The sequence below is a fragment of the Triticum urartu genome, chromosome 4A (genome assembly GCF_056163025.1).
Source record: "Triticum urartu cultivar PI428250 chromosome 4A, HENAU_Tu73, whole genome shotgun sequence".
Classification (NCBI taxonomy): Eukaryota; Viridiplantae; Streptophyta; class Magnoliopsida; order Poales; family Poaceae; genus Triticum; species Triticum urartu.
In genome coordinates, this window is record NC_141876.1 from 3,674,107 (window position 1) to 3,687,099 (window position 12,993).

Below are 12,993 nucleotides of genomic sequence, written 5' to 3' on the forward strand. Positions count from 1 at the left end.
AAAATCCCATTCTTATTAGAGTGCAATGATAGAAAACCATTCATAATCCCCCTCAGCCAACGAAATTCTTATAATTCTTTCTATGTCCACCTGCCAGAATAATTCTCTGATGAATTCCTTCTACCATGATCAGGTCTCAATACTAAGCAATTTCAAAAATTTCCCGTCCTCGTCATAACCGTTTTTGCTTGTGCTGCCATTGGTGTTGTTGGGTTTCTTTGAAACTTTACTCAGTATGTCTCAAAATATAAGACATATTACATTTTTAAAAGTAAACCTTTTTAAGTTTGATCAAATTTGTAGAGAAATATATCAAAATCCATAATAATTAATCGGTATAATTAGATTCATCATGAAATGAATTTCCATTTTTTGTGTTTAAAATTGTGGATGTTGACAATTTTGGCTCTGAACTTGGTCAAAGTTAAAGGAATTTGACTTTCCCAAAAATAATAGTGTGTTTTATTTTTTTTATGGTTTGATGATTTGGTGGGTCTTTCTCAATGTGATTCTGTTGTATCCGCTAAGAAACCCATATTTATATGGGGGAAGTTTCTGCGTTGGTACCTGTATGTACTATATTAGTGCTACAATATCACATGGTGGCATTTCTTTTTTGTAGGTGGTGGGAGAGATGCGGAAGATTGATATGTTTTTATAGGCCGGTTGCTGTTGATTGATTGGAAAAAGGATTGGCTCTATAATTGAATACCTCAATCGAATTAAAGAGCTTCAAAATTAGGTAAATAGTGACTTAAAATAATTGAATGGGAGAGCTCCTTGAGCAATTGTTGACCCAGTAAAAATTGAGTGACTTAATTTAAATTGAAGACCTTAATTAACTGTGAGGCCTAAAAAATTAGAAAGTACTCCCTCCGTTTCAAAATAGATGACCCAACTTTGTACTATAGTTAGTATAAAGTTGAGTCATCTATTTTGGAACGGAGGGAGTAGTGTGTAGTATAAAATAATTGAATGTGAGCGCTTTGAAAAATTGTTGATGGTCAAAATCGGGCGACCCAATTTCAATTGGAGACCTTAATTGATTGTGAGCCCTTTAAAATTAGGGAGCTTAGTGTTATAGAGGATATTAATATTCTCTCCATTTCCGCCCTTCAGATATGGCCTCTTTCAAAGTCTGAATAGCGGACAATACGCTTTGCCATGTGTAAGAGCTTCCCTTTTTCAACTCACAGCTTAAGAGATCACCTTATGGATAGTACTTAGTCCTTAGAACTTGAGCACCAATAGAATCAGGTTCCAAAAGTAAACGCCAACATTGTTTCGATAACATTGGTATATTAAAAGTGAGGGCCCGTATGCGGGTAGTTGGGGATGAGGCATTCCGTCTGATCATTCATGGAATTTTTGCCTGACGGAATTGACATTTTTCATAACGGACCGTGGGTAGTTTGGGTCTGGGGCATCCTATCTTAATTATCATTCCCGATGTTCTTAATTTCCACACTGAAATTGACATTTCCTAGCAAACGGAAGAGGGGCGAAAAATCACCTAGAATATGTTGAGTCAATATTTTTTTTGTAGTGACCTCACATGAAACATACAGTACAGTGTCGAAGGTGGCCAGAATGGATTGTACAAATAATTGCTCATTCATAGTACATATTAGATAGTAAAACAATCTCATGTTACATCAAGGAGTGCCCCTTAATAATCTCTTCAAAGCAAGCACATGGGGTTAATCAGGCTGTGTTTATTCTATATATAGGAGTAGCGTAGTAATAATTTTAATTAATGTATCTTGTGCTTTGGTAGGTTCACGCGACAGGGTAAGATGCCAGCATGTCAACGCCGCAGGCGCCCGTGCCTCTCTGGAGCTTCATGTAGCCTCCTTCTCCCCAGTTTTGGCCCCACGAGTTCTTGATGAGCCAGTAGCTTGTCCCATCCTGCTCGACACCGTAGCCCACCAGGGTGACCGCGTGGTTAATTTCTGTGCCGCAGGCGTCGCCGGTCATGATGCCGCCATTGTACATCTGGAAGCTCGGCTGCTTTCCATCGATGCCGACGGACACGGGCTGGTTAGCGACGGCGGCGGCGAGCGCGTCCTCGTTGTTGGCGGGCACGACCTGGTAGCCGCGGATGGTGGCGGCCGGCTGCGTGGCATCGGAGTCGCACCTGCCTTGGGCCGTGACGTATGGGTAGGCGTCCTCGGTGGTGATGCCTCCGTTGTCCACTATGTACTCGAAGGCAGAGGTCATGAAGCCGCCGCCGCACCCGTGGTTCTCGGTGGTGCAGTCGAGCAGCTGCTGCTCCGAGAGGGAGACCAGCTGGCCGGTGGTGATCTGGTGGATGCCCTCCACGGCAGCCACCGCTGAGAAGGCCCAGCAGCATCCTGTACGTAGCAAACCAAAGGTCGTCGTGTAAGTTTTACTTATCACAGACTACTCACGGTAAGGAACGTGCATGCATGCATGCACTGAGTTGGTACGTACCACACCGTCCTTGGTACTTTACACCGGTAACTGCGCCTGTGGTCCTCCAGTCAACGCCCTGCTCGTCAGCGGCGGAGAGGCTGACGTTCTCGTACTTGAATCCCGGCAGCATTTTGGGTCCCGGTGGCGCGGGCTTGAACCCGGTGTACCTGGCGGCGAACTCCTCGCTGGTCAGGTCGGCGAACTTGTTGACCGCCAGGTGGTACTTCTTGGTGCCGTCGGCGTTGGACCTGGCGACAAGCTCGGAGTTGGCCTTGAACACCTGGAAGCGCAGCGCCTTCTCTGCGTCATCCTTGTACTTGCACCCGTGCTTGGCCATCCACTCCTCGTGGCGCGCCTGCATCGCCGCCTCCTCGCCGCCGGCCAACTCACGGGCCGCGACCACGCTGCTCATTAGGGCAATGAGGAGCAGCAGCAAGAAAGGGGTGGTCATCTTGGTCCCTGCCATGTACGCAGCTAGCAAGCTAATTAAGTGAGTAACAAGAGTGGTAGTTGTAGTTGTAGTTGGTGCTGAAGCTATCGGAATCGGGTGCTTAAATAGGCGGCCTGCTGAAACGCCTTGATCGTAGGTCACGGCAGATGTGGCTGAATATTCCCAGCCCCAGACAACACGGTGATCCTAGGTCACGGCAGATGTAGCCTAATATTTCCAGCCCCACACAACACGGTGCTAATTTTTGGAGTTGTGTGTGGAAAAATAATACGTAATTCTAAGTTTGAACTTCATCGAGTTTGGCAATTTTAGCCGAATACGGAATACGCTTGTGGACTCATATATATACGGTCACTGGTCTACTGTGACGCACGTCGTATTTATCCACTTGGCAAGATGTTGACACAGTCTGTTTGCAAAAAGAAAACTGTAAGAGACTTCATTGAGCTTTTCCATCGCCCTCTCTAATTTGGTACGTATGAGTTTGACTGCTGACCAGAGATTCAATCGAACCTTCCACAAAGAGTGCCATTGTCCAAGTTCAGCATCCGTTTACTTGCTGCCTGGTAGTACTAGCATAGTATCCTAACGTGTGCGTCGTGCACAATGTCATACCCAAATGACCGTGTCCTCGTTGAGCTAATTAAGGGTATACGATTAAGATAAGTTGAGTATGTAAAATGCTACTCCTTAGTTACAACCTACAAGCTTAGCTTAATGGTCCATCTAATGAGTTAATCCAGAGGGAGAACCAGCCCGTAGCTGGATATTTTTCGCTGGAGCCCACTCCTTTAAAGCCGAATGACGCCCAGCTCACCTTCGTCATGACGCCCTCTCTCCTTTACACCGTACGTTCACCACGCACCGCCAAGGTGGAGTTCCCCGCCACCGTTATCTGGGCGAGGAGGCGTGCGCCGCCCGTGACACCCAAGAAGGCAGATCCAATGTCTCATGAGTCTTTGTCACATTGTAACATATAGTTGAATGTCATGCATTCCGACAAAATAAAAATATGATATCCATTCAATCACGCCACCGTGTCCGTTATTAACTCCTGAGTCAACCTACCAATACTTTTACCCTTCTATAGAAAGATAAAAAGTTGTATGATTTGATGAAAAAAAAATACAAACCTCTCACTCATGCAATTTACAGCAAAGCCATCCCTAATGAAATGCAATTTGCCACATTTTCCAGAATAGAAAGAATATTCTGCTCAAGACAACTGTTACTGAACAGGACAACTCCAACCCGCACCCCGCTCACTCTCAACCCTTACTCTTATCACAAAATTCCACTAACTCGTGTTCTAAGTTCTAACTGAGCCAGTGATCGACGCCATCAAATGCTTCAAGAAAGTAGGCGGTAGCACCAAAAATAAAGCAAACTTCCTACTGGGTTGGCAACTCATCCAAGTATATTTGCATGGACCATTATAATTAAGGCAAGATAGATAAACTTAAACATAAAAAACAACAATGAACACAGGTCTACTGTTGCTCGAAGATCACTTTCCTTCTCATCCCGAGCAAAAACTTCAGCTTTGTTTTCACACGATCTCTCTATAGCGTAGGTCAGGGCACTTGGTTCTCATACAACTTGAATTAGACATCACCGATGCATGCAAATCATTAATGGGAGAAAGTTATTTCGTGCTTTCAACAAATAAAGGTCAGCGGATGTGTTGCTAGAACAACTCTCAGAACTAGCATGAATAGTAGAAGAATGGAATGGTTATATGGCTCTATGTAAATCCACCCATGGAAACCGGACAACAAAGCAAATAATGGAGAGCTAAGAATGACATGTACATCAAATAAGATTTCTAAATTAGCTGTGGAAGATAGTATGTTCTGTTGAACTACTCAATATGGCATTTCATACAATGCAATTAAGAAAAACTGAAAATTTCTTTAAACCTAAATTAAATCATGCTATTCTCTGTTGACTACTGTACTTAACAATTAAGCATTTTAAAAAATGTAAAAATAAAACAGATCATGATTCAAACAACCAGGGTGCTGAGAACTTGTATTCGATGGCAAAGGGGGAAATCATTTTCTAGTAGAAACCATAGTATTTGTTTATGGAAAATAAAAGGAAACATCAACATCATGATCAAACACCAGATCACCGAATGATTAAACGAAAACCATTTTGTTCAGGGCCAAACGCTGACATACACCGTCAAACGACACTGTTGACAACATATATGCAAAAAATATTTCAAAAATGAGAACGGAAGAGGAAAACATAACCGGTTAATTATACTGATATGAACTAAAACCCCCAAACAAGATTAGACTCCATAAATCATAGACCTTAACGAGTAGCGCACTACAGCAACCCATTCTATATAGAATTGTATTCATCATACATGATTCTGGTAATAAGACCTTCCTACATCCAAACCAAGGCTATCTAAAGATAAGATTTCCCAAGGCTCAAGCTGTTCTGAATGGAGTTCTTTTATCAAACCAGCTAGGTTGCCAAAATATCTTTGTTGAATCTGACTGTCTAGAAGTTCTTGGTACGCTACAGGTTAGAGGATTTTCGGCAATAGCAGCATTCAAGTTTCTTATTTTGTTAAAGTTTTGTATTTCTTTAGCCCGAGAGAAGTCAATTTTGCTATAACAGTTGTATTTGGGTAGACCCTCCGTTCCAAAATAGATGACCCAACTTTGTACTATAGTTAGTATAAAGTTGAGTCATCTATTTTGGAACGGAGGGAGTAGTGTGTAGTATAAAATAATTGAATGTGAGCGCTTTGAAAAATTGTTGATGGTCAAAATCGGGCGACCCAATTTCAATTGGAGACCTTAATTGATTGTGAGCCCTTTAAAATTAGGGAGCTTAGTGTTATAGAGGATATTAATATTCTCTCCATTTCCGCCCTTCAGATATGGCCTCTTTCAAAGTCTGAATAGCGGACAATACGCTTTGCCATGTGTAAGAGCTTCCCTTTTTCAACTCACAGCTTAAGAGATCACCTTATGGATAGTACTTAGTCCTTAGAACTTGAGCACCAATAGAATCAGGTTCCAAAAGTAAACGCCAACATTGTTTCGATAACATTGGTATATTAAAAGTGAGGGCCCGTATGCGGGTAGTTGGGGATGAGGCATTCCGTCTGATCATTCATGGAATTTTTGCCTGACGGAATTGACATTTTTCATAACGGACCGTGGGTAGTTTGGGTCTGGGGCATCCTATCTTAATTATCATTCCCGATGTTCTTAATTTCCACACTGAAATTGACATTTCCTAGCAAACGGAAGAGGGGCGAAAAATCACCTAGAATATGTTGAGACAATATTTTTTTTTGTAGTGACCTCACATGAAACATACAGTACAGTGTCGAAGGTGGCCAGAATGGATTGTACAAATAATTGCTCATTCATAATACATATTAGATAGTAAAACAATCTCATGTTACATCAAGGAGTGCCCCTTAATAATCTCTTCAAAGCAAGCACATGGGGTTAATCAGGCTGTGTTTATTCTATATATAGGAGTAGCGTAGTAATAATTTTAATTAATGTATCTTGTGCTTTGGTAGGTTCACGCGACAGGGTAAGATGCCAGCATGTCAACGCCGCAGGCGCCCATGCCTCTCTGGAGCTTCATGTAGCCTCCTTCTCCCCAGTTTTGGCCCCACGAGTTCTTGATGAGCCAGTAGCTTGTCCCATCCTGCTCGACACCGTAGCCCACCAGGGTGACCGCGTGGTTAATTTCTGTGCCGCAGGCGTCGCCGGTCATGATGCCGCCATTGTACATCTGGAAGCTCAGCTGCTTTCGGCTGCTTTCCATCGATGCCGACGGACACGGGCTGGTTAGCGACGGCGGCGGCGAGCGCGTCCTCGTTGTTGGCGGGCACGACCTGGTAGCCGCGGATGGTGGCGGCCGGCTGCGTGGCATCGGAGTCGCACCTGCCTTGGGCCGTGACGTATGGGTAGGCGTCCTCGGTGGTGATGCCTCCGTTGTCCACTATGTACTCGAAGGCAGAGGTCATGAAGCCGCCGCCGCACCCGTGGTTCTCGGTGGTGCAGTCGAGCAACTGCTGCTCCGAGAGGGAGACCAGCTGGCCGGTGGTGATCTGGTGGATGCCCTCCACGGCAGCCACCGCTGAGAAGGCCCAGCAGCATCCTGTACGTAGCAAACCAAAGGTCGTCGTGTAAGTTTTACTTATCACAGACTACTCACGGTAAGGAACGTGCATGCATGCATGCACTGAGTTGGTACGTACCACACCGTCCTTGGTACTTTACACCGGTAACTGCGCCTGTGGTCCTCCAGTCAACGCCCTGCTCGTCAGCGGCGGAGAGGCTGACGTTCTCGTACTTGAATCCCGGCAGCATTTTGGGTCCCGGCGGCGCGGGCTTGAACCCGGTGTACCTGGCGGCGAACTCCTCGCTGGTCAGGTCGGCGAACTTGTTGACGGCCAGGTGGTACTTCTTGGTGCCGTCGGCGTTGGACCTGGCGACAAGCTCGGAGTTGGCCTTGAACACCTGGAAGCGCAGCGCCTTCTCTGCGTCGTCCTTGTACTTGCGCCCGTGCTTGGCCATCCACTCCTCGTGGCGCGCCTGCGTCGCCGCCTCCTCGCCGCCGGCCAACTAACGGGCCACGACCACGCTGCTCATTAGGGCAATGAGGAGCAGCAGCAAGAAAGAGGTGGTCATCTTGGTCCCTGCCATGTACGCAGCTAGCAAGCTAATTAAGTGAGTAACAAGAGTGGTAGTTGTAGTTGTAGTTGGTGCTGAAGCTATCGGAATCGGGTGCTTAAATAGGCGGCCTGCTGAAACGCCTTGATCGTAGGTCACGGCAGATGTGGCTGAATATTCCCAGCCCCAGACAACACGGTGATCCTAGGTCACGGCAGATGTAGCCTAATATTTCCAGCCCCACACAACACGGTGCTAATTTTTGGAGTTGTGTGTGGAAAAATAATACGTAATTCTAAGTTTGAACTTCATCGAGTTTGGCAATTTTAGCCGAATACGGAATACGCTTGTGGACTCATATATATACGGTCATTGGTCTACTGTGACGCACGTCGTATTTATCCACTTGGCAAGATGTTGACACAGTCTGTTTGCAAAAAGAAAACTGTAAGAGACTTCATTGAGCTTTTCCATCGCCCTCTCTAATTTGGTACGTATGAGTTTGACTGCTGACCAGAGATTCAATCGAACCTTCCACAAAGAGTGCCATTGTCCAAGTTCAGCATCCGTTTACTTGCTGCCTGGTAGTACTAGCATAGTATCCTAACGTGTGCGTCGTGCACAATGTCATACCCAAATGACCGTGTCCTCGTTGAGCTAATTAAGGGTATACGATTAAGATAAGTTGAGTATGTAAAATGCTACTCCTTAGTTACAACCTACAAGCTTAGCTTAATGGTCCATCTAATGAGTTAATCCAGAGGGAGAACCAGCCCGTAGCTGGATATTTTTCGCTGGAGCCCACTCTTTTAAAGCCGAATGACGCCCAATCAAACCTTCCACAAAGAGTGCCATTGTCCAAGTTCAGCATCCGTTTACTTGCTGCCTGGTTGTACTAGCATAGTATCCTAACGTGTGCGTCGTGCACAATGTCATACCCAAATGACCGTGTCCTCGTTGAGCTAATTAAGGGTATACGATTAAGATAAGTTGAGTATGTAAAATGCTACTCCTTAGTTACAACCTACAAGCTTAGCTTAATGGTCCATCTAATGAGTTAATCCAGAGGGAGAACCAGCCCGTAGCTGGATATTTTTCGCTGGAGCCCACTCCTTTAAAGCCGAATGACGCCCAGCTCACCTTCGTCATGACGCCCTCTCTCCTTTACACCGTACGTTCACCACGCACCGCCAAGGTGGAGTTCCCCGCCACCGTTATCTGGGCGAGGAGGCGTGCGCCGCCCGTGACACCCAAGAAGGCAGGTCCAATGTCTCATGAGTCTTTGTCACATTGTAACATATAGTTGAATGTCATGCATTCCGACAAAATAAAAATATGATATCCATTCAATCACGCCACCGTGTCCGTTATTAACTCCTGAGTCAACCTACCAATACTTTTACCCTTCTATACAAAGATAAAAAGTTGTATGATTTGATGAAAAAAAATACAAACCTCTCACTCATGCAATTTACAGCAAAGCCATCTCTAATGAAATGCAATTTGCCACATTTTCCAGAATAGAAAGAATATTCTGCTCAAGACAACTGTTACTGAACAGGACAACTCCAACCCGCACCCCGCTCACTCTCAACCCTTACTCTTATCACAAAATTCCACTAACTCGTGTTCTAAGTTCTAACTGAGCCAGTGATCGACGCCATCAAATGCTTCAAGAAAGTAGGCGGTAGCACCAAAAATAAAGCAAACTTCCTACTGGGTTGGCAACTCATCCAAGTATATTTGCATGGACCATTATAATTAAGGCAAGATAGATAAACTTAAACATAAAAAACAACAATGAACACAGGTCTACTGTTGCTCGAAGATCACTTTCCTTCTCATCCCGAGCAAAAACTTCAGCTTTGTTTTCACATGATCTCTCTATAGCGTAGGTCAGGGCACTTGGTTCTCTACAAACATACAACTTGAATTAGACATCACCGATGCATGCAAATCATTAATGGGAGAAAGTTATTCCGTGCTTTCAACAAATAAAGGTCAGCGGATGTGTTGCTAGAACAACTCTCAGAACTAGCATGAATTTACTACAGTTACCGATAACTACAGATATTCTATAACATTTGAGGCTACCAACTATGAATTTAGGCACTTGTATTTCTTCTAATGCTGCAAAATTAACTACACAGTGGTCAACTAAGCTTTCCATCTATATTTCATAGCATTTACAAGAAAATAATGATAAGGCATTGCCAACGGCTCCAAATTGCAATAAGCTAATACTAGTTTTTAATCTTGGGCCACCATATTTTTTATTCTCTTTAGTTAAAAAACATGGCTTGATGCTCACAATTTTTTGAATTGAACAAAATAAGCATGTAAGAGATCAGTTAGCTCCCTCTAGTGAATGCACACCAGTGGTGTTACGAATAGGTCTTCCTTCTGATCTCTAGTCAAAAGAACAAAAATAAATATCAAGTGGAGGATTACATAAAGTGGACTTACTAAGAGAAATAAGCAAACCATTCAATCACTAATATAGATTTGTGTAACCAACTTCTTGACAAGGCCAATTACCATACAGACTGAATATGTGGACATACATGTACTGATTCTTCATTCTTGTACACACAGATATTCATATAGTAATTAGTACTATTCATGCACAACCAAACTAGAAAAGGATATAAGATTGTCTTCATACATAAAATCCACTTAGCTGAAATCATTTCAATTCTGATAGAGAGAGTAGATATGTTCCAAAAATAATGGGAATACAAGATTACACCTGTCGTAAAATATTGGAATGATCTAAAATTATGTGTGAGATTTCATAAGAAAGCATCATTCATGAAGTGCGATATATTTCTCTTACTTTTATTCTTCTGAAGGGATAGCTCAACATAAGTTGAAAAGAAGCGACTAATGCCATTGAGTATTTTAATCAAACACAATGTGCCCAACTATATATGCCATCAGGTCTAATAAAATTGAACATGGTAAAACATATCCATATTGGTACCGTCCCTAGTAGAAGCTCCATGTAATTTAATGAGAAATGAAATTAGCATGAAAAAGGACCATATCCAGTTCAATTCTCTTTAATGGGATATGGAAGCACCCCTATGCATATCCCAAACGAACAATGCCCTGCGGCGACACGGAAACTAGCATGCGCGACAGAATAATTTACTTAAAATATTAGAATACAAGTCGTCATGGCATCAAATAGAAGAATTTGTTTTGTAACTTTGTATTTGCAGGACCTTTAGCAAATATTGGTGTGTTCTGAGTATTCTGATGTGGGCCAAAATGGTGAGCATTTAAACATAAGCCCGAATTAATAAAACTGATAAGTTCTACTTTCAATAAACAGATGAACCTAGATGCAACAAAGCTCTTTCATTAGCCATGGGGATTATCAGTTCATGTTTATTGTGTTCTTTTTGTCGGTTAATGTATTTTCTTGTTTGTGAGGTAGTGTGCAAGTTTGTTATCAGTTCATATCTATGTGTATTGGTGATCACTCCTATTGCTCCTAGCTATTTGGTATTACTTCGGCTGCTCCATGTAATTAGCCCTTTGTTGGGTGAATCTCTTACTACTTGCTAGCTTTGGAATTGTTAAAACACAATAAGTTCACAATTTAAAAAGTTGTAAGTTCAACACAACGTCCTAGATAAGTTTTAGGAAAAAGTTGAAACACAAAAAAACCCCAAAGAAATTCAAATGGTAACTTCCAAGTCGCGGGATGAAAGAAGTCCAGAACAACGTTGAAAATGGTAGAGTTGACACACAATATTTTTTTAAAAATAAAATGTCATTCAGTTCAACGATATAAAACCATGCAAGTTCGGGGACGATAATATCGTAAACCGTTGAAAAGTTACAAGGAAAACGACACCGCAAAAATAGAGTAAAAGTCTAGTATGTGAAGAAAACGCTCAGTACAAAACCATACGGCCATCCGTTCAAGTACAATTTTTTGGAACCATTCAAAACTACTGTAAAAAATACCTCAGTACAAACACATACACACATCAGTACAAGTATTCTGTTTTTTAGACAGGAAAAAACAACATGATGTGTTTTACCTTATTCAAAATTACTCTTAACCGGTTGCGAAGTAGAGAAAACGTTCAACATGACTAAGTTTCGCATTTTTGATAGCTATCCAACGGTATATTATTTGCCCCATTTCGACAAACTTTTAAAAAAATCACGTTCAAAATCAAATTTGACCGTATTCAAATTCGTTTTTAAACAGTAGGGAATTAGAAAAACATTTCTATACGAAAAAGTTGCGCATTTTCCATAGCTTTCCAACATCGTATCATTTCACCGTTTTTATAATTACATCTATATTGTATATAATTTGAAAAAACAGTAGATATATGGAAGGTGCGGATTTTTACGAGCTTTCCAGCGCCATCTTATTTGCTCAATTCCGACAAACCGTTTGAAAATTGAGTCCAAAATACGATTTGCATTTTCCTTTTTGAAAAAAACGGTTTTTCAAAACTGCTCTTAAACCGTGATTCTGTTTTGCGGTCAGTGGCGGGAGACCGAGTGGTCTTTTGGTCTTGGTAGGATTCTAGCTTGATGAAATTGAAACTGCTGCCCCTCTTGCAAATATCATCCAATTTTTGGTTGAGCAGCTTAATGCGGGTGCCGATGTCGTGGGCGTGCAGGGGATTCCGCATGCAAAAAAGCAGAGGGTTAAGGCACCCCCTGTCCTTTGTTTGACCTTGCTCCATGGCCTTGAGCTTACATAGGTTGACGATGTAATAAGCTACCGCCGCACTCTTTGGCGGTAGGGTCATGCACCTGCGCCTAGTGCTGTAGCCTCGTCGACCACCACGCCGTCGCGCCCCAACCAAGGTCAACCGCCTCTCCCCACGGCGCTGAACAATGCGTGAGAATAAACGGCTTGTTCTTGTGCCGGGCCTTCAAAGCCTTCAAAGATTGGAATGCCTACACAATGAAAGATGCGGCCACAATTGTAACATGAAAGGACACAAAATGCATCAAACATAAATGGCATGCCAACATGAATGGACACATGATAAAAAAAATGAGAGGTTCATACCATGTCACCAAGGTCTAAGCCGCTCACGGGACAGGCCTTGACGCTCTCAAGCGCGGCACAATACTTGTTGCACTCCTGTTGGATGAACCCCCATCTCTTTTGGATTTAGTTGATGCAGCAAATTGGAAGGGGGCAAACTTCCTTCGCTCATGAAACTTCTTGTGAACTCTTGACCAAAACACGGATACTTTTTGCTCAACACCTTTCATGTGATCTTGGCCTATCTCCATCCAACTCTCGCAAATCAAAGTGTCCTCATCTTGCGTGTATGATCCCGTGCGAATTCTTTGCCTCCTCTTTTGTGCCTCGGCCCTTTGGGCGAGCTCATCGACAAACACCAATGGATTGGCCGCAATGTCAACCTATTCTTCCTCATCTTCACAATACAAGTCATC

At 43.1% G+C, this 12,993-nt stretch overlaps 1 protein-coding gene and 1 pseudogene across 2 annotated transcripts; both read right to left on the minus strand.

The window, feature by feature from the left end:
- Positions 1-1,607: 1,607 nt before the first annotated feature.
- LOC147974261 (senescence-specific cysteine protease SAG39-like) lies at positions 1,608-2,966 on the minus strand. The gene is made up of 2 exons (XM_087517374.1): positions 2,455-2,966; positions 1,608-2,354 (listed from the first exon to the last, which is right to left on the minus strand). Exons 1-2 carry the CDS (start codon positions 2,900-2,902, stop codon positions 1,780-1,782), a joined length of 1,023 nt encoding a protein of 340 aa, XP_087373500.1. The 5' UTR covers positions 2,903-2,966; the 3' UTR covers positions 1,608-1,779.
- A 3,287-nt stretch (positions 2,967-6,253) lies between these two features.
- LOC147974262 (senescence-specific cysteine protease SAG39-like) lies at positions 6,254-7,596 on the minus strand (annotated as a pseudogene). Its single transcript, XR_015601937.1, has 2 exons — positions 7,134-7,596; positions 6,254-7,033 (listed from the first exon to the last, which is right to left on the minus strand). The product of XR_015601937.1 is annotated as a senescence-specific cysteine protease SAG39-like (transcript).
- Between the last annotated feature and the right edge of the window lie 5,397 nt (positions 7,597-12,993).

What these genes read in the sequence shown, in the direction of transcription:
- LOC147974261 (XM_087517374.1), bottom strand. Translation starts at nt 2,902, where the DNA reads ATGGCAGGGACCAAGATGACCACCCCTTTCTTGCTGCTGCTCCTCATT. An exon ending in AAAGTACCAAGGACGGTGTG is followed by an intron (nt 2,355 to 2,454) that starts GTACGTACCAAC and finishes TGCTACGTACAG; the next exon opens with GATGCTGCTGGGCCTTCTCA.